At 40.0% G+C, this 22466-nt stretch overlaps 7 protein-coding genes across 15 annotated transcripts; 5 read left to right on the forward strand and 2 right to left on the reverse strand.

Annotated features, from left to right (window-relative positions):
- The first annotated feature begins 293 nt into the window (after nucleotides 1–293).
- Nucleotides 294–4023, forward strand: LOC306893542 (cystine/glutamate transporter). Its single transcript, XM_079455435.1, has 13 exons — nucleotides 294–719; nucleotides 1292–1598; nucleotides 1690–1816; nucleotides 1891–2006; nucleotides 2120–2245; nucleotides 2340–2439; nucleotides 2518–2562; nucleotides 2652–2775; nucleotides 2866–2969; nucleotides 3145–3241; nucleotides 3322–3471; nucleotides 3547–3724; nucleotides 3855–4023. The coding sequence occupies exons 2-13, from the start codon at nucleotides 1355–1357 to the stop codon at nucleotides 3917–3919; spliced, it is 1476 nt and encodes a 491-aa protein (XP_079311561.1). The 5' UTR covers nucleotides 294–719; nucleotides 1292–1354; the 3' UTR covers nucleotides 3920–4023.
- On the reverse strand, nucleotides 4017–9009 carry foxm1 (forkhead box M1). The gene is made up of 9 exons (XM_079455434.1): nucleotides 8823–9009; nucleotides 7727–8182; nucleotides 7482–7630; nucleotides 7158–7340; nucleotides 6939–7067; nucleotides 6733–6792; nucleotides 6408–6462; nucleotides 5926–6110; nucleotides 4017–5833 (listed from the first exon to the last, which is right to left on the reverse strand). Exons 2-9 carry the CDS (start codon nucleotides 8142–8144, stop codon nucleotides 5051–5053), a joined length of 1962 nt encoding a protein of 653 aa, XP_079311560.1. The 5' UTR covers nucleotides 8145–8182; nucleotides 8823–9009; the 3' UTR covers nucleotides 4017–5050.
- A 502-nt stretch (nucleotides 9010–9511) lies between these two features.
- Nucleotides 9512–10985, forward strand: rhno1 (RAD9-HUS1-RAD1 interacting nuclear orphan 1). Of its 2 annotated transcripts, XM_079454579.1 has the most exons (4): nucleotides 9512–9644; nucleotides 9888–10083; nucleotides 10178–10669; nucleotides 10748–10985. In XM_079454579.1, the coding sequence occupies exons 2-4, from the start codon at nucleotides 9904–9906 to the stop codon at nucleotides 10916–10918; spliced, it is 843 nt and encodes a 280-aa protein (XP_079310705.1). In that variant the 5' UTR covers nucleotides 9512–9644; nucleotides 9888–9903; the 3' UTR covers nucleotides 10919–10985. The 2 variants fall into 2 exon arrangements, with proteins under 2 accessions (XP_079310705.1, XP_079310704.1); XM_079454578.1 differs by having other exon boundaries at nucleotides 10178–10985.
- A 284-nt stretch (nucleotides 10986–11269) lies between these two features.
- pex26 (peroxisomal biogenesis factor 26) lies at nucleotides 11270–13778 on the forward strand. 2 transcript variants are annotated; one of them, XM_079454576.1, is made up of 6 exons: nucleotides 11273–11302; nucleotides 11379–11583; nucleotides 11881–12027; nucleotides 12134–12456; nucleotides 12575–12721; nucleotides 12807–13778. In XM_079454576.1, exons 2-6 carry the CDS (start codon nucleotides 11381–11383, stop codon nucleotides 12908–12910), a joined length of 924 nt encoding a protein of 307 aa, XP_079310702.1. In that variant the 5' UTR covers nucleotides 11273–11302; nucleotides 11379–11380; the 3' UTR covers nucleotides 12911–13778. The 2 variants fall into 2 exon arrangements, with proteins under 2 accessions (XP_079310703.1, XP_079310702.1); XM_079454577.1 differs by having other exon boundaries at nucleotides 11270–11610; nucleotides 12807–13244.
- Nucleotides 13540–16948, forward strand: usp18 (ubiquitin specific peptidase 18). 6 transcript variants are annotated; one of them, XM_079454570.1, is made up of 10 exons: nucleotides 13540–13829; nucleotides 14658–14751; nucleotides 14874–15010; nucleotides 15138–15217; nucleotides 15285–15419; nucleotides 15554–15649; nucleotides 15823–15969; nucleotides 16075–16206; nucleotides 16296–16330; nucleotides 16440–16948. In XM_079454570.1, the coding sequence occupies exons 1-10, from the start codon at nucleotides 13742–13744 to the stop codon at nucleotides 16495–16497; spliced, it is 1002 nt and encodes a 333-aa protein (XP_079310696.1). In that variant the 5' UTR covers nucleotides 13540–13741; the 3' UTR covers nucleotides 16498–16948. The 6 variants fall into 6 exon arrangements, with proteins under 6 accessions (XP_079310696.1, XP_079310698.1, XP_079310699.1 ...); XM_079454572.1 differs by having other exon boundaries at nucleotides 13558–13817; XM_079454573.1 differs by having other exon boundaries at nucleotides 13558–13817; nucleotides 16423–16935.
- Nucleotides 16862–17577, forward strand: lyrm5a (LYR motif containing 5a; the record flags this gene model as incomplete). Of its 2 annotated transcripts, XM_079454581.1 has the most annotated exons (3): nucleotides 16862–16896; nucleotides 17058–17117; nucleotides 17365–17577. In XM_079454581.1, exons 2-3 carry the CDS (start codon nucleotides 17073–17075, stop codon nucleotides 17575–17577), a joined length of 258 nt encoding a protein of 85 aa, XP_079310707.1. In that variant the 5' UTR covers nucleotides 16862–16896; nucleotides 17058–17072. The 2 variants fall into 2 exon arrangements, with proteins under 2 accessions (XP_079310707.1, XP_079310706.1); XM_079454580.1 differs by having other exon boundaries at nucleotides 16890–17117.
- slc5a8 (solute carrier family 5 member 8) lies at nucleotides 16912–21527 on the reverse strand. The gene is made up of 15 exons (XM_079454569.1): nucleotides 20963–21527; nucleotides 20699–20764; nucleotides 20565–20616; nucleotides 20347–20414; nucleotides 19978–20132; nucleotides 19759–19899; nucleotides 19545–19674; nucleotides 19176–19264; nucleotides 18913–19022; nucleotides 18773–18840; nucleotides 18604–18690; nucleotides 18315–18529; nucleotides 18133–18236; nucleotides 17952–18040; nucleotides 16912–17863 (listed from the first exon to the last, which is right to left on the reverse strand). Exons 1-15 carry the CDS (start codon nucleotides 21311–21313, stop codon nucleotides 17756–17758), a joined length of 1833 nt encoding a protein of 610 aa, XP_079310695.1. The 5' UTR covers nucleotides 21314–21527; the 3' UTR covers nucleotides 16912–17755.
- Nucleotides 21528–22466: the final 939 nt, after the last annotated feature.

Here is a 22466-nt window from a genome sequence, read left to right on the forward strand (position 1 = left end):
CCATCCGTTTCAGGGATCCCATATTTGCAATTATCTGCACTTTTTTTCTATTAGTCACTGCAATGCCTATAAATGCATCAATGCATATTGGATAATCATTGCATTGCTTTTAATGATGTGTGACAGAAAACTCAAAAGACATTTGAGGCTCATAGCAATGTGCAAGAGACTATAATGCACATGTCTGATGTTTGATTGAATGGATAGGAATAGAAATAGAGAGAGAGAGAGAGAGAGAGAGAGAGAGAGAGACGGCCCCTGACCCATAACAGTTATGGTTAAGCTCCTGCAGAGGGATTCGTCTGAAGACTGTTCTGAAAGCTCATTCAATAATCCATTTAGCCACTGATTTGTTCAACTTTTGCGAAACTGTAAAGTAGTTTTATGTTGATGTTCCAACGAAATGAACTTTGCAGCTGCTTCAATAAAGAGAGGGGGTCCTAATGAAGGATTCCTGTGTCCAGCTGAGCACACACACAGCAGGGACTCAGACTCTATCTCACACACACATACACACTTACACACATACACACATTCACACGGCACATGTCTTTGAATCTCTAAACAGCTTTAATTTCTTGAGTTGGGAAAGACTGCATGCATTGTTTCTTGAGTCCTGGGCTGGATGGAAGAGTTTCCAGGGTTACTTTGTAATTTTGTTACTTTGCAGCAAGAAAGAAAAACAATCAACACCGAGACTCAAGTCTTACCCCTGACCAGTAAGTAGAAAAAATAATGATTTGCATTTGTATTTAAACGACTTACATTTTTTAAAATTGGACTATTTGCAAATATAACTTCAGAAACGTTAAAACTGTGTGTGTTTTGCATCACTTGTGGTTGCTTGCTTATTAAGCATGACGTGGGGTTTGTCACCTTTAGTTTGTGCTTGGAGATAAAAAAGAATGATTTTCTATTAACTTTCTATTCAAATGTTTTCTGTAAAGCTTTGAAACAATGCAGTTTGACTAAAGTGCTATGGAAATCAAATGTTAGGACGTTTTTTGCTTTTGTGAAACTGCATATATATCCAGAGGGTCCAAAGGTCTTGTGATGTGTTGTGATTGTGCACTTTCAAAAGTCATTTTACCATCCACATTTGAGAGAGAAATTAAAAAAGCTTTAAAAAAAGAACATGAATTTACGACCTGTTTGTATTTGTTATGACCTCATTTGGTCCATTTAAGGAAACAGCATCCTAATGTGCAGAACTTAAAATATTTCAGATTTTACATTATATGTTAATTTTTGGTTTAGAATGTTTCAAAATCATCAGCATTTTTACTTCCAGGTTTACGTTCCAGGTTTATTTTCAGTGTGGTTATTTGGAAGAACTTAAATTGACCACTGAAGGATGAAAGTCTCTAGACGAGAGTCCGCTGCTCAGCATGCGACAAAAGAAGAGAGCAAGAACACAACAAAAGATGAACCGATTTACCTGAAGAGAAGAATAGGCCTGCTGCCCTCCATCTCGTTTATCATTGGCACTGTGGTGGGCAGTGGCATATTCATCGCTCCTAAAGGTGTGTTGATGAACTCAGGCAGTGTTGGGGTCTCTCTGATCGTCTGGACGCTGTGTGGTGTTCTCTCTCTGTTAGGTGAGCTGTCTTTAAAAATTCAGCATAAATAACTATTCTGAAATGCTTTTTTTAATACGCCACCATGTGAACATCTGGTGGTTTTTGTCAGGTGCTCTGTGCTATGCTGAACTGGGCACAAGCTTTACCAAATCGGGGGGTCACTACACTTACTTGCTGGAGACCCTTGGACCCCTACCTGGCTTCCTGCGGCTTTGGAGTGAATTTATTTTCATCAGGTCTGTGCACACATGTTTGTATTTTGTTGTGTTGCTAAACATATGAAAGCATCTTGTGCCATGTTTTGTTTTAGACCCGCAGTTTCCGCTTATGTGGCTCTAGCTTTTGGCCGTTATGTAGTCGAACCATTTTTCATGCCTTGTGAGGCTCCAACAGTTCTGATCAAATTGGTCAGCATCTTGGGAGTCTGTGAGTGATCTTTCAGATTGATAATACATCAATAAGTCTGTGTTTTTCATGATTTAGATTGGACTATCACTAAATAATATTCTTAACGTGACCTGTTTAATTTTTCTGTCTAGCGTTCGTGGTGGCAGTCAACTGCTGGAGCGTGTCCTTAGCTGCTCGTACGCAGGTCTCGCTGACGTTCATCAAGATGTTCGCTTTGATCCTGATCATTATTCCAGGAATCATGGCTTTGTTTAATGGTGAGAATCAGTTTGAATCATGTTGTTGAATACAATGTGCTATTTACAGATTTTCTGGATTCAGACTTTTGGTGTAAATCTTTTCTGTTTTTAGGGAAAACTGCAAATTTCCAGGAGGCGTTTGACTCTGAATCTTTTTCTATGACCAAACTTCCGCTGGCCTTTTATTCTGGACTCTATGCGTATGGTGGATGGTGGGTTTGAATATTGATGTCTCTATGCGAATCCGCAAACAAAATGTCTAACTCGAACAATTTGGCTCTTGCTCACAGGTTTTATTTAAATTACTTAACCGAAGAGGTCATTAACCCAAACAGGTAGTCATCTCAACCAAACTCCTTCACAGCATCGTATCAAGTATTCTCCGTTACGTTTCTTTTCAAAACCACTTTTTTATTCTTGTCAGAACTTTCCCACTGGCCATCGTTTTCTCCATGGTTACTGTCACTGTCTGTTATGTTCTGGTGAATGTGGCTTACTACACCATGATGACAGCAGATGAGCTGCTCATGTCGGATGCCGTGGCAGTGGTCAGTGATGGATTGCATGCAAAATCATAGGACTTCATTTGGAGTTTGTATAATTTCAAGTCAAGAGTGTTAAGTCATTTCTTCTTGCAGACTTTTGCCAGTCGTGCTCTGCTGAGTTTAGCTCCAGCAATTCCTGTACTGGTCGCGGCTTCATGCCTCGGGGCTCTAAATGGAGGATTTTTTGGATCAACCAGGTAATGTTCCCTTAAGGAATCACAGATTCCCAAAACATTCAAACTCTCGAATCTAGAGAATAGGATGGATATAGACAGAATTCTTAAATGTAATGTAATAATTCGAATTCTGTCTCCTTTTGTTTTTAGCATAACGACTGAACCTCTTGACATGCTGTCATTTCTCTTTCTGCAGGATGTTGTTTGTGGGAGCCAGAGAGGGTCAAATGCCAGCCATCTTATCAATGATCCACGTTCGACGACACACACCACTGCCCGCTATATTATTTCTGGTACAATCACATTCAGCCTCTCATCCATCCATTCTTGTCAGGTTCATCTGTGACATTCATGATCTTTTTCCTGTTTGCAGTATCCTCTGGTGATCGTCATGATAGCAAGAGGAGAGATCTATCAACTGATCACCTTTGCTTCTTTCTCGCGCTGGTTTTTCATCGCCTTGACAACCCTGGGGATGCTCATCCATCGATACAGATTCCCAGAGCATCCCAGGCCATTTAAGGTCGGTGTGCTAAGTGATATAGTAAGTGAAGGTAATTCAATTCTGTTTGTCTGTAAAATAAATCACTATTTTTAGGTTCCTATTGTTATCGCGGCGACCTTTACCCTGGTGTGCTTCTTCATTGTGGGATTGTCCTTGTATTCTGACCCCTGGAATACGGGGATAAGCTGTGCACTCACAATCGCAGTGGTCCCGGTATATTACCTGACAATGAAGACATCGGTTATACCCAACCGCTGGAAAAACTTCTTCAGTGAGTTCATTTTGTTGTTACCACTAGAAAATAACACAATGCACCATATGTATCATATTCATACCTTTAATTTACATTGAAATAGAAATAAGTCTTGCAAATATTTTGAGGTCAACATTCTCTTTTGCAGATTATTACAGCCTCCAGCTGCAAATTCTTCTGGAAGTGACACAGCAAGAAGTTCAAACCTACTGAGGGAGTGTTCATCAAACAATGTAAAACACACACACACATATATATATATTGTTGATTTATGATTTTTGTAATAACTCACAAATAAACACCAAAACATGTATTACAAAGTGTCCTTTTATTCATTAGAAAGAGGTACAATAGCAAGAGAACACCGTTCTCTGTTCGAGGAATCCAAATGCCAAAAAGATAACAATGGTCACATTTAATATGAATTTACACATTATGAATGAAGTCTTTTTGTGCCAAAAGTGAACAGGGATTTTACTGAGAAATGTCATTAATGACATTGATATCTTACCCAAAATGGTCAAGCCCACCAAACATGTCATTCATGTTCTATGACTGCAATTACATCATTAAAAAAAAATCACAAAACCAGCAAATTCTCACGGCTGCTTTTCATGAATAATTGTGTTTGCTTAGCATATATGAACTGAACTCTCCACTTGTTAACCTCTTATGCACATTAAAAGCTTTGGAATAAACCAAATTCTTGGTTTATATAAACTTACGTTCTTGATGCCTGAAGTACACGAACACAGCAAACCAGACAAACTATCCTGACATGCTCATAAACAAACACACAGTATGTGATGTAATAATTGTTGGAAAATGTCCGAACTGTATCGAGACACAGTATAAAAGTGCAACACTTGTGTGACCATCTGTGATCGACTAGAAACCCTTGCTTGCAGGACAAACTAAAGGTTTTGAATACAGTCGAGTCTTTTTCTCTTCAAATCTCTATTAGCAGACTATTTTCTTATCAGGAGTCTATAAGGGGTGATTGTTGCGGTCAGCTCCGGGCGCTCAGAATCATCCAAAATAAAAACACAGTCAAATTATTGCAGGGTAGTGTAAATAATTATACTATGTATGTCACCTTACATATCTTATAATACTCTCTCTCTGACTCACATATATATTACGACTTGTGCAAATAACATCTAAAGTACATTCACCAACTTCAAATAAAGCAAATAAAGACCTATGCATCTGAAACGCCACATAAAAGGCAGTGAAATTGCATTCGTCAGCATAGAAAAACACTCAAAACAGAAGAAAATATATGTACAACAAGAGAGAATGGAAAATAAAAGACAGTGGAGGCGAAAGATGAAAAAATGCTAGTTACTTAAGGTCTGGGATAAACTGGGACCAGCTGATATTGGCCATGCCGAAATCATCGTCCTCTAGGCCGGAGAAGCTAATATCCACCAAGATTTTACTCAGACTGTCGTTCAGGGTGTCCAGGACGAGACCCTCGGTAAACGAGCGGTTGGCGGCCCCCACTTGCAGCTCCCTCGAGCATGCAGGGGTGGAGCGCCTCGGTGAGGGACGGGCGCAGGTGAGCAACTCTCGAGGTGAGTTGAAAAGGGCTAACTCCTTAAAAGGTGTGCTGTTGAAACTGAACGGCAAGTGTTCGTGTCGTTGTGGGGTAAGTTGCGGCCCGCTGGGTGTACGGATGGGACTAAAGTCCAGCACGACTCCTTTATTGACAGGGGTGATCCTCCATGGCTCCAGAGCGGCGGGTGGCTTGCTGGGTGTGGATGAGGAAGGATGGCTGCTCTTAATAGGAGTTTTAAAGGTGTTCTCCCTGCAAGGGCTGTAGGATTCGGGTTTACCTTCGTGCTGAGGCTCTGGGTCGGGCTCTGCCTCCTGGGTGTCCTGGAAGGTAGAGATGTCCGAGACCACGCCCGAGTCAAAGAGAGTGCTGTCGGGGAAGAGCAGGACGGGTTCCTCGGTGGCTGGCAAGACCAGGCGCTGTTTGCGACGAGAGCTGCTGTTTTCTCGCTGTCTGGTTTTCGGGGGCAGAGCTCCGCACGGAGTCACAGGGACGCACAAAGGCTCCTCCTTCAGCTTTTGAGTGTCGGGAGCGCACAGCATCACGGAACTCACGTCGGTTTGAGAGAGCTTTCACAAAACAGACAGGAGTTAGAAATCCATAATGCTAACATACCATTTAAAACCAAATGTTGTCTCATGTATTTCATCTCCTTTTTTACCTTAGGAGCAATCCGGACTCTCCTGCCCCCTCCACTGGATCTTGGAGTGGAGGAGCTTTGAGGATATAGAGGGGTGGAGAGAGACATGGGGCTGGTGGAGGGCAGGAGGAGCGACGGAGTCAGCGGAAGCTGGATGGGAACCAGATACGAGTCGGTCCGAGGCAGCAACGGCTTAATTTTTCTCTCTAAACACAGGGAAACAAAATATAATTGAGCCAAGATATAAATTACTTACTTGTTATAGCTAAATTGTCTTTAATAAATCAAATGTGTGTGTTAAAATAACACAAACAAGTTTTGATGTAAAAGGTTCATTTCTGTTATTGCACAGAATTGAACAGTACTTTTACGTAAACTTTTGATTTTTGAAAACCCATTGTATGTCTTTCTAACACTGTAAAAACACTACACTCATGCAGTTTTCTGGGTAACATGTTTGCAATTATATTTTTGTAAAAGAAATTCTCCTCTCAAATACTCACCCATGCCAACAGACACCATCACTTTCTTCGGTTCTGCTGAAAGCATCTTCTGTTGCTGAAGAGATAACACAATTTAGTTTACAAACGTTGTGATATTCAATTTATAACCATCGTGTTAGAGCTGACTGTCTGTGCTAGAACTGGACCCTCCAATGGTTAAAAGAAACAAAACAAGCAGAGCTCTCGGATGAACGTGCTTCCTTCCTGTCTGCCTGAACTTCTCAGGTATGGCTGCAACAAAATAACTTGTCTTGTATTCTCATCCCTGATTTGTGTCCTACGAGACTTCTGTGAGCGTGAGTTAGAATATCAAAAGAGGTCTTACTTGTTGGTAAACAACTTGTGTGGTCTTAGGGCAATTGGGGGCCACTGGGTCAACCAAAGGCTGTGGGGTGAGTGAGCAAATAAGACAGATTTGAAGGATTTTAAACAGACAAAGAGATTTCACTTGGGTAAACCCTCAGCTTGTGAATTGAAGAGGTTGTATGATTTAATATATTTAGGGATGAGGTCCAAAGACATAACACACACCTTGTAAACTTGATCCAGGGTGAGACAGCGGTTTGCTTCCGGTCGAATAGTCCAATAAGAGATCTTTCCATCAGGAGTCGCCTCACGTATGAACATGTCATGCAACGAGAGATTGTGACGTATGGAATTCTAAGTACGAAAAACACGAGAAAATTCACATTTAGAAACCTTACATTAGAGGTTACTGTAAAAATGTATTTGATTATTTGTATATGCTACCTTCCAGCCAGGTTTTGCGACATTTCTGAAGTAAGGGAAATGGTCTTCGATCCAGTTGTAAATTTCTTTCAAGGTCATCTGTCTGTTCTGCTTACTGTTAATAGCAAACTGAATCATGGCCATGTAGGAGTATGGGGGTCTCTCGGATAGAGGGTCTTTTACTGCTTCTTCACCTTTTGAGGGCTGATGATAGGGAAAACATTTGGTTAAAAAAATGTATGTGCAAAATAGAAAAAATTATATGCAAAAGACCTGTGCGGATACACAGTCCTATATCAATCACCCCATGCCAACCAATCCAGAGTTAAGTTTTATGCTACGCACCTGTTGAGGTTCATGACAGTCGCTTATATTTTCTTTGCTGGAGCCTTTATCATCCGGTTCCGTTGCAAGCCCGTCTGTGCTCATTTTTCCCAGCCATTGGATGTTGGTGAGACTATCATCGAGCGGAAAGCACTCTGTCTCTTTTTTCACTAAAAAACACACAAACGTTTAAAAAAGGGTGACAAACATATTCCCGCAGAATCATCAGCTACATCAAATCAAAAACTTTGCTTAAAGACACTGACGAGTTTTTAAGGCGGTCTTAGCATCCACACTGCCATCCACGGTCACATCTACCAGAGGTCCATTCAGTGTCGTGCCACAATTCCCCGAATAGGTTTTGTCCTCTTCTAAACCGGTACTCCCACTAAGCAAGATAAACTTGTTACGCCCTTGTGGGCCACACTCTTTCCCTTTGGCCGTCAAGGCACTTATGACACTTTGCAGATCAGCCGCCGTCGGTATCACCACCACCTGCGTGTCCGGCATGGTGGGGTGGTCCATGATGCGAATACCATCAGGGAAGTAACGGGCAGTGGAGGCCGTCGGGGTGACCTTACAGGGAGGCCCGTCAGTCTCATCGCAGCCTGCATCGGATTCACTCTTCTGAAATGGCAGTTTCCTCCTCTTCAGGATGATGGGTCTTCTTGGGCTCTCCCTCATTGTTTGCTCTGATCACAGCAAATGGGGCTGTCCGTTGACTGTATAACAAAATAAAAACATAGATTAATTACTACAATACTAGGTATAATATAGTAATTGTCATGTGTTGTATTATATAACAATACGTTTTTATAAGGACTCAATTCAACATCTCTTTTTAACGGATCACAGAATGTCAACTACATCCAAATTCCGACCAAAAACAGATGAAATGGGTATTAAAAGCTATATCTCATCAATTAATACATACAATATACACAAATAGCATAGATGTGTATTTACCGATCTCAGTCCAATCTAACGATTGATAGAAAAATGACGTTTTGTCCAACGACTTTTCAATGACGTTTTTACTTGTAGAAAATAAACACCGTTACAAACTGCTTACATTCAATTATTTGATCTGTATCGTTAAGATCATGACTATCGTACAATGCATGTCTGCATTATCATCAGTGCAAAACCCTCTTTAATCCATCGCATTCATTTCTAAAAACTCGCTTTTTAATGGATCGTTGATTCGACCCACGTCCGAATGCTTTTCTCTTTAAATTAAACTTAAAAATATAAACGATCGCACTATATCTGACATGCGGCCTAGCGACTCATCCACCCAAATGGTACAGTTACTCCTTGCTTTTAAAAAGCACGCATCAAATAGCATAGATTAGATCAAACCTTCATATCACGTCGGCCGTGCAGACGATGACTTGTTATGGGTTTATCTGCCAATGTTGTTGAAAAATAAAAGTGTGTCTTGATGGGGTAAATAAAAGACAGGTCCCGGGACTTTTGTTTGCGTTCAGAGGTTTTGAATTTTGGCGCAGTTATACAGCGCGCAGTCACGTGATTAACAATGATCAATGGTGGACGCGCGTGGGCGGGGCCATTTATCGGCGAGTTTGCGCGAAGCACCGCGAGAGCAGACTGTTCTAGTAGCCTCCAGTCCGCTCTCGCGGTACTTTCGACTGTAAAACATTTGATTTCCGAGTACAAATAATAACACGGGAAATTTCCATCCCCATCCATAATATGTACAATGGACCAGACACATTTGTCAATGCAGTCTTGAAAAAACACAATTTCCCCTTTATAAGGATACACTTATTACTCCACAACGAACAACTGTGTGGCGAAAAGTTTGTGTTTGTATATTAATTTCTAATATAACAATACATTACTATGAAAAGATGATGATTTAATCTTTCATGGCTCAAATAACTTTTTCCGTTCTAAACAGAGAGCAATCTGTAAGTTACAGATTGCGGCGCTGCATTCATTAAGCGTGTCACTCAGTGGGCGTGACTTTCGTGTGTGGTAGCGCACTACTTCCGGACCGCTAAGCCCGCCCATGTTGCTGTTTTCGTCTGGGACGCGATTGTTTGATTTTTTTGATTGAGAAATCCTTTACATCAGCAATTTCTATCAGACGTTTTGTCATTTTCTGTTAAAGGTGGATAGTCTAAAACTTTACGGATGAATTCAGAAACAAAGCTACGCGTGAGTAAGCTTTCGTTTCATGCCTTGAATTACAAAACGTATAGGATATGTGCGCGTGACTGCAGGATGAAGTTTATAGTTAATATTAACAGGCAAAAAAAAGGAGCATGCTTAAATATATCATGAAATTAGATGTAGTACGAATAATTAACACCCCAAATGATCCGCTTTTGTCTTATGGTGGCACATAGACATTGTTTTACTCTGCTCCTTTCGATCTGATCTTGTATTTCTCCCATGCAGTTTACCATGACTTCTAATGCCCCGAGTTTCAAGTAAAAAGAGACTGTTAAACCCAAACAAATGTCAGCTGTTGTTTGTTGAGGGTCAGATTAATGGACCAAAGCATGACTCTGGACCACAGCTTCGGAGTGCTATTCACCCCAGAACGTTTATATCAGAAGAACAACAGAGAGCTAATGCACAACGTTCCCGTTGGGTAAGCATATGCTTGGTTACCTAGTCAATACTTTTGTGTTTAAAATGTTTTTTTAGGCAAAGGTATGTTAATGAGATGTATTATCAATTTGCAGGTGTCTCCGCAGTTTAGTTCACATGATATCAAAGCAGTTCGTCATGGAAGGGAAAGTACGAGATCGAACACAGCAGCGGGATTGTCTTTGCATCACAACAGACGAACGGCTGTCTGCAAATACTCCCCACTTTCGTTTGAGACGAACACTGCAGTTTCACAGCCCCACAAGAACCTTCAGACAAAAGCAAACATTCAACAACCAATCAACGTAGTAAGGTGTTCAGGGGCTAAGAAAGACAGACCGATTTCTTCACGCAGTCTTAATAAAGAACTTGTAGAAACCCCTAAACGGACGCCGTCTCTTCGGAAAGGGGTGAAAGGAAGAACTGCTCCATCTGTGGTTAGACCAGTTGCTTCCAGGCATACGGAGGTCTCAAGCATCCCACCTATCCACGGAAATGAGAAAAGGACATCTGAAGGTTTTGTTCACACCCCAGTGTTAGGAGGAGGCCAAACACCAAACACATCCTCAGTTCCTGCACCTCCGGAGGTAGAGACACCGGAAATGCCACATTGTACCAATGCATCTTCAACCAGCGTTTCACATCTCTTGTTTCCCCCAAACCAGGCAAAGACCCCTCCACAAACTCACAATACAAGTGTCCTGGTGGAGGACACACCTGAGAGAGATTATGGGCTGAGGGTGACATGGAGAAGGAGAAAAGGGTTAATGAAAGTATTGATGGACAGGGGAAAGCTCCTTGTCACCGATACAGAAGTTGCCAATGAATGGATTTAAGACTTTAGTTAGTGGACAATATAATCATTCATATTAATTATGTGATAAATTGAAATGGATGAGTTGTTGTGTGTCATGTCTTTTTTTTTGGACTAGTGATCCCTTTGGGACATAATTTATCTGTATGAACAAATCTAAAATTGAATTGAATGTTTTGCAGTGATATTGCAGATTTTATTGAAATGAAATCACTTCAGTTTTGGCTTTGTATTACACTGAACATAAATGATGTACTTGTATGTTAAATATACGTATGTATCTGCGAACAGTGACTAAACTAGGTGACTTTTATTTTGTCAAGAACCAACCGTTGAATGACTTTTAACTTGGCGGGTATTTTCCCAAGGGTCCTTTGCGGAACCGCAGCTGCGAAACTTGCAGTGTGTATGTGTTTACTGATTTAATCTTGTATACGTTTTTAGTGTAACAATTGGGTTTAAGATGGAATAATATTTAATAGTAATGAGGAGCAGTTCGTCCGTATCTTTAACTGGCGGCCGCGGGTCGGGCTCGGTTCGGCTGATAAGTCCACCTGCGAGTCCGGTAGCGGTTCCTGTGGACACTGCCATTGAATATTTAATGGTGAAGAAAAACTTTCAGGCTGCCCTGGACACGTGTGAGAAAGGACTAGAGAGTTTGGCTTCTGCAGAGCAGGAGGAGAATTGGTGGGTCAGACTGAATGCAGATAAAATGTAGGCTAGTTTATGATTAAGGCATTGAGCATACTTAACCTAAACACATGGCATATGTCAGTTTTAGCAACAATATTAGAAAAATCAGGATACCAACATACCACATTAAATTATGATTGACTCTTATGTTATAGAATATTATAGTATTTGCATCCTGTTCATTTTGTTTTGATATTTACATGTAAGTTTTATTTAATTCAGAATCTCATTCATGACCAAAAACAGGATTTGTATGATATGTTCATTAACAATACATATTTGTCCTCCCAGCTTCAAGCATGAAGAACTGAAAGCTGCTTTGACTATAGTGGGGATTCAGGCGTTGGCGGAGCTCAATCAATGGCGTGGAGTTCTGTCATGGGTTTTACAGCAATATGGAGAAACTATGAAAATTCCTGCAAAGATTATCCAGATGTGGTACGAGGGATTTTTTCAACTGCCACACTTTAACCAATAAATAACATGCAATTTAACATCACTTGGCATGAAAATCGACTAATGGTTCCCAAATGTTGTTTTCCAGCATTCTGCTGTACGTGAAAGTAGGTGAATGGGCAGTCATGAAGGACGCAGTTAATGATTGGCTGCACTGCTCCAGTAACATGAGCCAATCAGGGTACAGCACAGTGTCTGAACTGTATTTTCTTCACATACTGATACCGATGGGTCGCACGGCCGAAGCCCTGGAGCTGCTGGAGAGTGATGTGGGAGAGGTTGCGTTCACAGAGGAACAGAGACAAGCTGCCCGTAGTTTGGTAGACCTTCAAAAAGAGAAAAATGCTTTATTGTCCGACCCAGATCCTCAATCCGTAGCTGTGACGACATCAACTGCTGCTTCACATAAAGGTCTGTTTATTTGCTTTGAATAAAATTATTTTGCAGACATAAACGTAATATGAGTTGACTTCAATATTCTGGCATATCACAGATGGAATTATCATGTGTACATTTGTGTGATTGACAGATAATTCGAGCAAGAGGCTCAATTCGGTCATGGAGTTGTTGCTCAGAGGTCTCTCAGCAGCCAGTGTGAGAGTCCGATCCATCTCTCTACCAAGAGTTTTTCTGGCTGTAATGTTGCTGTATCTGCTTCTTATTCGTATAGACCCCGGTAAGAAGGCTGAGGACATCAGTTATTTTGATGCACTCACTTTATGCAGTTTTCACATTATTAAATATCTTTTCTCCGCTCTCAGCTCTTCCATCAGCATTCCCTTGGCTCCTTCACTTGCACGGACTCCTGCAACAGGCGTGGAATACCATGTTTGGACCGTATTACAAAGCCAATGCCTGGAATTAAATTATTTCTGTGTCAAGGACCTCGCTGTGAAAAAAAGTGTTCACATTTTTATAAATACATAAGGTCTGGCCATAGTCGTCACTTTCCCATGGTCTGCATTAGACTAGTCTAATAACCTATTTTAAAAATACAATGTCTAGGAGATGAGAAATTGTGAAAATAAATGTAACAGTTTTCTTTCGTTTGGGGGGGATTTTGCCATCACAGCTTGATTTGAACTGTACATGTAACAAAGTTCAGCATATCAACTCACCAGTACAAAAATGTAAATATAACTCAATGTGTATGGAATGGTAGCTATTCTAAAAATCATATAAACAAAGAGGTATGTATGAAACATAACATACAAGTGTGTATATTTGTTTTTAACGATCTGATCATTGTAATCCCTGAGAAAAACAATGCAGTTACCAATGGTTTTCATTTCAAACGCAGAACAATCTGATAACATCCCATCAAAAGAACCCAACACATTACCAGTATAGAAACACAGATCCCGTTAAAAGCAATAGGCTGCATGAACATTAAATCAGACATCTCTGTAACAGTTTCTGTTGTTTTTCCGGCAGGGTGCGTGCAGTCACAGATAAGTTTCGTGTTATTGGTGACAAACCTGCGCATGAATCGAAAGTGAAAGTAAAAATGACCTTTTCGGTGCATGTTTGTATCCGATCCTGACAAGTTACAGTGATCGGAGTATTGTAACAGACTCGACTCGGGCTCTTATGTATATTTATAAATCGATCGGTTTCTATTGCACACAGCTAAATGCAATTGTGTTTCTACTGAAAACAGAACACTGAAGATTTTGTACTTAATACATGTCTGTGGATGGGGCTTACTTGGATTAAAATGACATCAATTCGTTATTTTCGCTGTTATTCATTGGACTATTACAGAGTTTATGGTAAGACCATAGGTGGGTAGTAACGCGCTACATTTACACGAGTAACATTTTAGGAAAATATGTACTTTTAAAGTCAAAATTGAAAGTGTGTACTTTTACTCTTGAGTATATTTCTAATAGAAAATCTGTACTTTTACTTCGTTACATTGCGTGACGTTCCTTAGTTCCTTCATTTTAAAATATGCATTATAAAATGCGTTGTTTATTTCAAGGTGGTCGTGTCTTTGTACGGGCTTTCCCGAGTGAGTGATTCTTTTGAAAGCATTAATTGAACAACGGGCAAACCCGTCTGAATAGGGTCACATGTATGTTTACAAGGAAGAGCTTTTCACAACACACATCTGTGACGCATCATGTGAAACCATTCGTTTGGTTTGTATTTCATATAAGAGAGCACTGCAGGTGTTTTAGATCATCTTAGTTTAGTTAAATTATTTGTGATCGCATAACTCTGCAGGTTCACTTTAGTTTGCCATGGTCTATTATTCTAAATAACAAAGGTAGTTGTGTAGGCTACATTGATATTAGGACTAGATTGAATTTACAGAAATGCTTGTCTCTTCTGTATTTGTCCTACTTTAGTCTCTGTGTGTATATTGGAAAGATATCTGCGTATGATAATACAAAATAATTTAAATATTGGTTAAAATATCATATAAAAATGTTGACTTGAGTAAAGATTTTGGATACTCTACCCACCTCTAAGTAGGACAAATGATTCTTTATATGCTTAAGCTTATACATATTGTACATATATTCTCTATATATTAAACAATATAAGATATTATACCTTAAACATTATGTTGCAAATAATAAAAGGATCTGTTTTATTTTCTGAAGTGAGAGGCCTTACCAACTACGGCCTGACCTGCTGTATTAATGCTTTGCTTCAGTCTTTCTCCGTCACCCCAGAACTTCGGGAATTACTGAACAAGTAAAACTTCATCTCTATGAATAACACAACACAGCACAATCGCAAATTATGTATGCTGTAATAGGATCTGAATAGGATACTTAATAGTTTAACAATATGGTCCAGCCTTGTTTTTTTTAAAGATACCGTCCAGCAGAAGAGGCTGAGCAGAATAATGTGCCCATGCAGTTGAAGAACACTCTGCGTGCTATGGAAGACTCAAATCATCATTCTTCACACAGAGACTTCATTGACTGTCTCCACCATCACTCCATATACAGTATGCATCTGACACGCAATTCAGCCTCTTTGACGTGTAGAAGCATTACATACATTCATACATAGATGTGATTTTTACGCACTAATTGTAATGCTTCCACTTCTGTGTGTTTTTAATTGTCCTGTAGGATCTACTGAACATGATGCAGATGAAATATTCCACAGAATACTCAATCTCACACAGAAACAGATGACTGATAAAGACCTGGTAGGTTTCATTTGTGTTAAAGCACATATTACAATACACACAATTCATAAAATGTTTGCTTCGACAGGCTGAGGAAATCCGTAAACTCTATGAGATAAAGGTGGAGACGGAAGTGATGTGTAAAGAATGCACACTCATTCAAAAAACGCCCAACTCTTTATCCAGCCTCCCTTTGGCGATTCATGAGGGAGACAACACCCTGGTAAGTCATTAATGAAGATCAACATTGTTAAAAAAATATTCCAATCAATGTAGAGCAATGAGCAATTTATTAAGTCAACGACTTTAAAACACACACACATGGATTACATCAATATAACTCTTTATGTTGTTCAGGAGAGCTGTGTCCAATCCTTTACCCAGCAGCAACCTCTGATGTATGGTGACGAGTGTTACTGCGACAGGTGCATGATGAAACAGCCATCCACTCATGTGTGTGCCTTACAATTTTTTATCGCTGTTGTAAATTTATGATGTATTCATTTTAACTGGCATTAAGTTAAATTCAAAAAAATTGGAGCACATGCTCAAAGCATGTGACATTTACTTTATTTTAACAGATAATTGTTTGGGTATGTTACGGTTGTAAAAAAATTTCCATGCAGCAACTGAAACTTGTGTCGCTGCCTCCAGTGCTGTGTATCCACCTCAAGAGATTCAGAAATGATGGATTTACCAGGAAACTCAGAAACAGAGTCACGTTCGGTGAAACACTACAGATGAACATTTTTAATGTTGGACAATCAGAAAATGTACATATATATATATAAATATCATGTTACACAAATTTGATCAGTCATAGCATCATTACTATAAGGCTAGACTTGTTTAATGCGTATACTTTACTTTTTTTCTAGGCTAAAGAGTATTACAGTCTCTATGCCGTCATAGTGCATATAGGAACTGCCTTATGTGGTCATTACACTACTTACATCCGGCCCACTCATGATCATAATTGGTTCTATGCCGATGACAGCACTGTTCGACAAGTAAGACCATATTTTAAAGATGATAATTTAATTCAAGATAGAAATAAAAAAAAACTTTTGTTTTATTTTTGTATACATTTTTGTCCTAGGCCACCTGGGAAAATGTGCAGGAGACGTATAAAGGGTACATTTAACGACTATAAACACTAATAAAGAGGATAATACCTTTTAAATAAATAGTATATTAAATATATAATATATTCTAAGCTCTTGTAGGTATTTGTTTCTTTTAGAGACAGGACGGCGTACTTGCTTCTGTACAGAAAGATGAGCGGGGGTGCATCTGGATAACCGAGAGGAACTCTGCAGACTTCAATTCACATGATATAACTACATGATATGGTTAAATGCATAGAATATTTCCATTAAAGGGAGGTTTCATATAGGAATCTATTGCAATATTGGGGGTAAATGTTTTAATATGGCCTATGTGTATTGTATATTTATTCAGGGTGATCAGAGTTAATATAAAACTTGAATTACATTAGAGCTTTGAATAATTTTTCAATGTTTTAAAACATGTTTCCTTTGATCTAAAATTACACATAATTTATTCGTGTGGAAAATAACGTGTAGTATCAAGTTTGAAAATGTAATATGCCGATTGGCTTTTATTTTGAAAAACCTCCATGCCATGGCATTTCCCCCGCACGTCTGAGCGAGCGCTTGTGTTATGAACTTGACTCGTAGGTGAGCAATGACATTGGTGTAATAAAGAACATGTTTATTAAAGAAATATTTGAAGATTGTGTTTTATATTTTGCAAGCATACTTTTGTCAATTTATGACAAAACATTTGTACACGTGTAATGTTATGTTTTGTTTGGGGTCTGGATTCATCTCCGGATCAGGAGAAATACTGTAAAATGACCAATCCACTGAGAGGAGAGGTGATCAGATTGTACAAGAATGTAAGCATTATCTCACTATATTCCTAAATGCGGTTCAATTTTTATCCATTGGTAATTCATGTAAACCTTTAATAGATATAACACTGCATGAGAGAAAGGCAAGTTTATTTATATTTTCTATACTCTTCATAAAATTATTAACTAAAAAGAGCAAATACCAAAGACCTGCACAAGTGAACTCACTAACAAGACTAATGTGATTAATATCTATTGCTTGACTAATTTATTTCCTCCTACTCTTCCAAAGCTTCTGTTTCTTGGCCGGGACTATCCAAAAGGCTCAACATACTTCAGGGAGCGTCTTAAAGGGGCTTTCATGAAGAACAAAGATGTGACGGATCCTGAGGAAATAAAAAATCTGGTCGACCGTGGAGAGTTTGTGATCAAAGAACTTGAGGCGATGTATTTCCTCAGGAAATACAGAACACTGAAGAAACGCTATTATGAACCGGAGAACTGATCTCTCATGAGATTCTCTGTTACATGTAACAGACTGAAATATGTGACACTTAAAATATTCTTCAGGGGGTTGCCTTGTACGTATTTATATGTCTGTATAACATATTAGAAAAGTAAAGAACATGATTATTTTTACTACCACTGATTTAAGAGACAATTTCTTATGTTCATGTGTATATTTATGGAGTCGGAGCAGATGACTCTACATCACAGAAAGCAAAGTTGGTTTTTCCAAATGTTTTTTCCAGCTCCTGTGCCAGATCCAGCTTTCCCGAACTGCCTGTAATCTGTGAGTCCAAACAATAGACAGTAATGGGAATAATGTGCGTTATGTCTATTTTTATACGTATATGTGTGTTAAAAGTGTATATTCACCTTTTCTTTGAATGCATTGTAGGCTTTGTAACAGGTGAGATCCTCTTTTGATAGCGTAAGCCCTGGTTGCAGTTTTAGCTGTCTGCCTCCTTGGACACAAAAAGTGCCATCAGCTTTACAGAACAAAGGAGGCAGTATGCAGGTGTGTCACATGTCAGAAACTAAGGCGGATGTATTTTACCTGTGAAAACGCTGACGATAAGACCCACGATGATGACGGCCAAAGTACCCATCGGGCAAAAGTAGAGGTATGAAAGAGAGTACCAGTTATCAGCCAGCCACGGCCTGTTGAGAGAATCAATAGTTGGTTGTTACTTATGGATTTCATGTATATTTTGCAGTTGAATTATTTTAAGTGCGCACCTGTCTAGATTTTCCTCTTTCAGTACAAAATCATCTTTGGTTCTTTCTGCAAGCCCTATAGTCCAGTTTAAGCCATCTGCCGGTAATGTAAGGTTACAGCCATATGTTAAGAGATCCAAAGGTCTATTGTTTTCTGAAAGCGGGTGGTATATCTGTGCTCCGATGCACACCCACAGAGACAGAGCGAGCCCACACAGCAGCCCGGCCAGTCCTCCCTGTAATGCCAACCAGACTTTTACACTTTCTATTGCAAGAAATCACAATTTTCTATTACAGTAACTGTGCTGACCTTTGAGTTAGCACAGGGAAACAGGACAGCCAAAGAAAAAAGGCCCAGTAGAGGTCCGCCAATCACTCCAACGATACTAATAGCAGCCTGTTAGGGGACGAACACACGTGTCTGAATTTCACTTTCAAAAGCAAATTTTTATTCATGCACATGTGTGTTTTTAACACACCTGTAGCATCCCTCCCATCAAAGATGCAAGTCCAGCCATTCCAATGCACACAACACCGTAAAACAAGCCTGCGATGGAGAAGACGGTCAGATGGGTTCTTTAGAAATGCTATTTAGCCTGAATGGCAAAGATTGACTCACTCATTCCCTTTGAAGCCCATGAGAGCTGTTTATCTGACAGACTGAGGTACGGTCGCATCAGATCGGTGATAGTTACTGCAGCCAGTGCATTCACACTGGAGGAGACTGTACTGTAGTAAAATACAAAATCATATAATGTTTTTAAAGCACTACTGTGATAAAACGTATGGATCTCATACTGTGTTCTGCGCTAGAAGGAAAGTCAAATGGGTTTGGAATGAGATGATGGTGTGTTAGTCCTGTTTCTTTAATACACAACAAACCTTAAAGTACCACTGTACGCTGATGCCACAAACAGTCCAGGCACACCAGGGTATTTCTTCAAGATGTCCAACACCAGGTACGGCATTAGCTTATTCCATATTAAGGAGAGATGCAGGCAGTGAATGTGGTTTAACTCCTTTTTAAAATCCTAATATCGTTAAAGGACTAGTTCACCTAAGAATACAACTTTTATTTATCCTCATGCCATTCAAAACTCTTCTGCAGAATATAAAAAGATATTTTGAGATATGTTTGCGTACATCCAATTGAAGTCAATGAGAACCAATGTGGCTTAATTAGTAGTATTCCTTGAAATATCTTATTTTGTGTTCTGCAGAAGAAAGTCATACAGGTTCACAACGTTCTACCTGGTCTTGTGCAGACACCACACCGGCGGTCCATGGATCGCAATTTTTATAAACGGAGTATAAACACAAGCCACTAAATACTGCACATAATGTAATAGCCAAAAGCGACACTAAATTAATGTATAAGGCCCTGCGTACACACAAAACAGAAACAATAAGAACGATACATATTGCATTCCATTTATTTGAGTCTTGTATTTTGTGTGATACTCACATCCGGGCATGAAACAGTGACTTGCACGATATGTATCTTTGCACCTGAGCTTGGTTGATCCCATAAACGCTGGTCCAGAGGAACGTTCCTCCCACCACGATGGTCCAGAATGTGTGTCTTCTCAGTGGGTTGGGATCAAAGCTGGGATCAAAGGTGGACAAATCATGAGTGATGGCAGGTTTAAATAATGCTTCATGCTTTTATAGACAGTCAACTCACTCCCAGAGGTTAAGCCGGCCACCCTGGTAGGAGTCACTGATGATCGTGGAAACTCCTCCCTGCAGCAGCACTGATTGGACGATTACGGCCAAGAGACCAGCCAACATGATGCCCACCTGGAACACATCCGTCCACACCACTGCCTTAAGACCACCCTGTCAGGTAAGAGGAACTTAGGACATAGATTCCAACAAGAACAAAGAAGATATGACAAGAAATATAGTATACAGGTATATACATTATATATTATATTATCACTTTAATAGCAGATGGCACTTTTTTAAGTGTCCAAATGGACCATGAATTGAATCAGTATGTGCCTATTATCGTTTCGTTTAGGATTTGTTGCTTGTGTTTTAGTGAACTTACAAATGTACAGTAGAGGGTACAGATAACTCCAGTTGATATTACAGCGCCCCAAAGATCCACACCTGTGACTGTAGAGAAAGAATTCACTGTGTGTGTGGATTATCGAGAACACTTATGCACTTAACAAGTCATGAGTGCCAGACAAATCTACAGTGACGACATGATAAACCTACACATGGCATAATATGTGTGTGAAGTGCAAAAAAGTTCAAATGTACCTTGATTTAAAGCCAAAGCCGGAGCATAAATTACCAAACCTGTGTAAAGTACCTGAGAGAAGAAAGACATAAAACTCGTATGCCTTTAGACAACTGTATATTCACTAAAACTGTATAGCAAAAAAATAACTTACTGTCTGTATTATAAACAGGACTGTTCCGATGAGACGAATTACTTTATTGTAACGCGTCTCCAGGTACTGCAAATAAATAATCAAACAATACAGCAACTTTTAAATCAATTCTCTTGTAAAAACCTCAATGAGTGATTGTAACTTTTTAATCATTTTCTGTCTTTAATATGTTAAACCTTTGTATTCAGATCCTTGTCTGTCTGATTTGCACTATAGAGAATCTACTATTTTGGTAAAAAAAATTAAATTGTGTTGCCATCTCACCTCATAGGTGCTGGTTATGCCCAGTCTGTAGAAGATAGGGAGAAAAATCTCAGAGCTCACAACCACCATCAGAACGTAAGCAAAGCAGATGAGTATGAAGATAGCTCCATACTGGTACACCTCCACTGGTGTCCCAAGCACTGTGATAGCTGACATGAAGCTGGCTGTCAGAGACAGGGCCACGGGTACTGCTGTCATGCTCCGTCCACCCACCAGAAAGTCTGCGGAGCTTCTCTGACCTCCCCCAGTAAAGGCGAAATACAGCCCGATGCCTGCAGAGATGACCAGCATCAATGTAAAGACCACATAGTCCCATGCACTGAAGGATGTTGAAGAAGGTGTACTTGTCATCCTGGTGTACTTCAGAATAGGACCTTTGGATTTCACAGGTGCAGGTGGGTTAGCAAAATGTTTTGGAGACCCTCAAGAATTTACTCCATGAAATCCAACAGGCTCAGTACTAGTCATTTGTGTAGGTCACCGATAGAGAGACATCTGTTCTGGAGCCTGTCTTTGCAGTGTGGGACGACGGAGACGCTCTGGATAGGTAACTCATTTCTCTTTCAGTTCAAGGGCTGTTATTGCTTTCTGAGCCACATACCTGGCACCAGCCCACCCTTGTCAAGCTTATTTGGAGTGCAGCCATTTTTACAGCAATAAGATGCATTTTATGAGCAAAACTGTTCAGCAACTGTTGCATGTTTAGTAAAAAAGAAAAATGTAATAAGGGTAACACTTAAACACATTAACATGTTGTTCTTTAACATTAGTTAATGTATTTATTTGCCCTACTGTGGCAGTAGATGATGACAACATTTTCATTTTTGATTGAACTGTCTCTTTAAGATTAATAAATCCTGCAGTGTTGTAGTAGAGACCAGCTTGTTTGAGTCCAAGTCAAGACAGAGACCCGAGAGGGTTAAGTCAGAGTCAAGACCGAGAACAGAGAAGGTTGAGTCCGAGTCAATACATAGACCAGAGAGCATTGAGTCCAAATCAATACCTAGACCAGAGAGGGTTGAGTCCAAGTCAATACATAGACCAGAGAGGGTTGAGTCCGAGTCAAGACCGAGACCCGAGAGGGTTGAGTCCAAGTCAATACCTAGACCAGAGAGGGTTGAGTCCGAGTCAAGACCGAGACCCGAGAGGGTTGAGTCCAAGTCAATACCTAGACCAGAGAGGGTTGAGTCCGAGTCAAGACCTAGACCAGAGAGGGTTGAGTCCGAGTCAAGACCGAGACCCGAGAAGGTTGAGTCCAAGTCAATACCTAGACCAGAGAGGGTTGAGTCCGAGTCAAGACCGAGACCCGAGAGGGTTGAGTCCAAGTCAATACATAGACCAGAGAGGGTTGAGTCCAAGTCAATACATAGACCAGAGAGGGTTGAGTCCAAGTCAATACCTAGACCAGAGAGGGTTGAGTCCAAGTCAATACATAGACCAGAGAGGGTTGAGTCCGAGTCAAGACCGAGACCCGAGAAGGTTGAGTCCAAGTCAATACATAGAC

The sequence above is a fragment of the Barbatula barbatula genome (genome assembly GCF_947034865.1).
Source record: "Barbatula barbatula genome assembly, chromosome: 4".
In the NCBI taxonomy this organism is placed as follows: domain Eukaryota; kingdom Metazoa; phylum Chordata; class Actinopteri; order Cypriniformes; family Nemacheilidae; genus Barbatula; species Barbatula barbatula.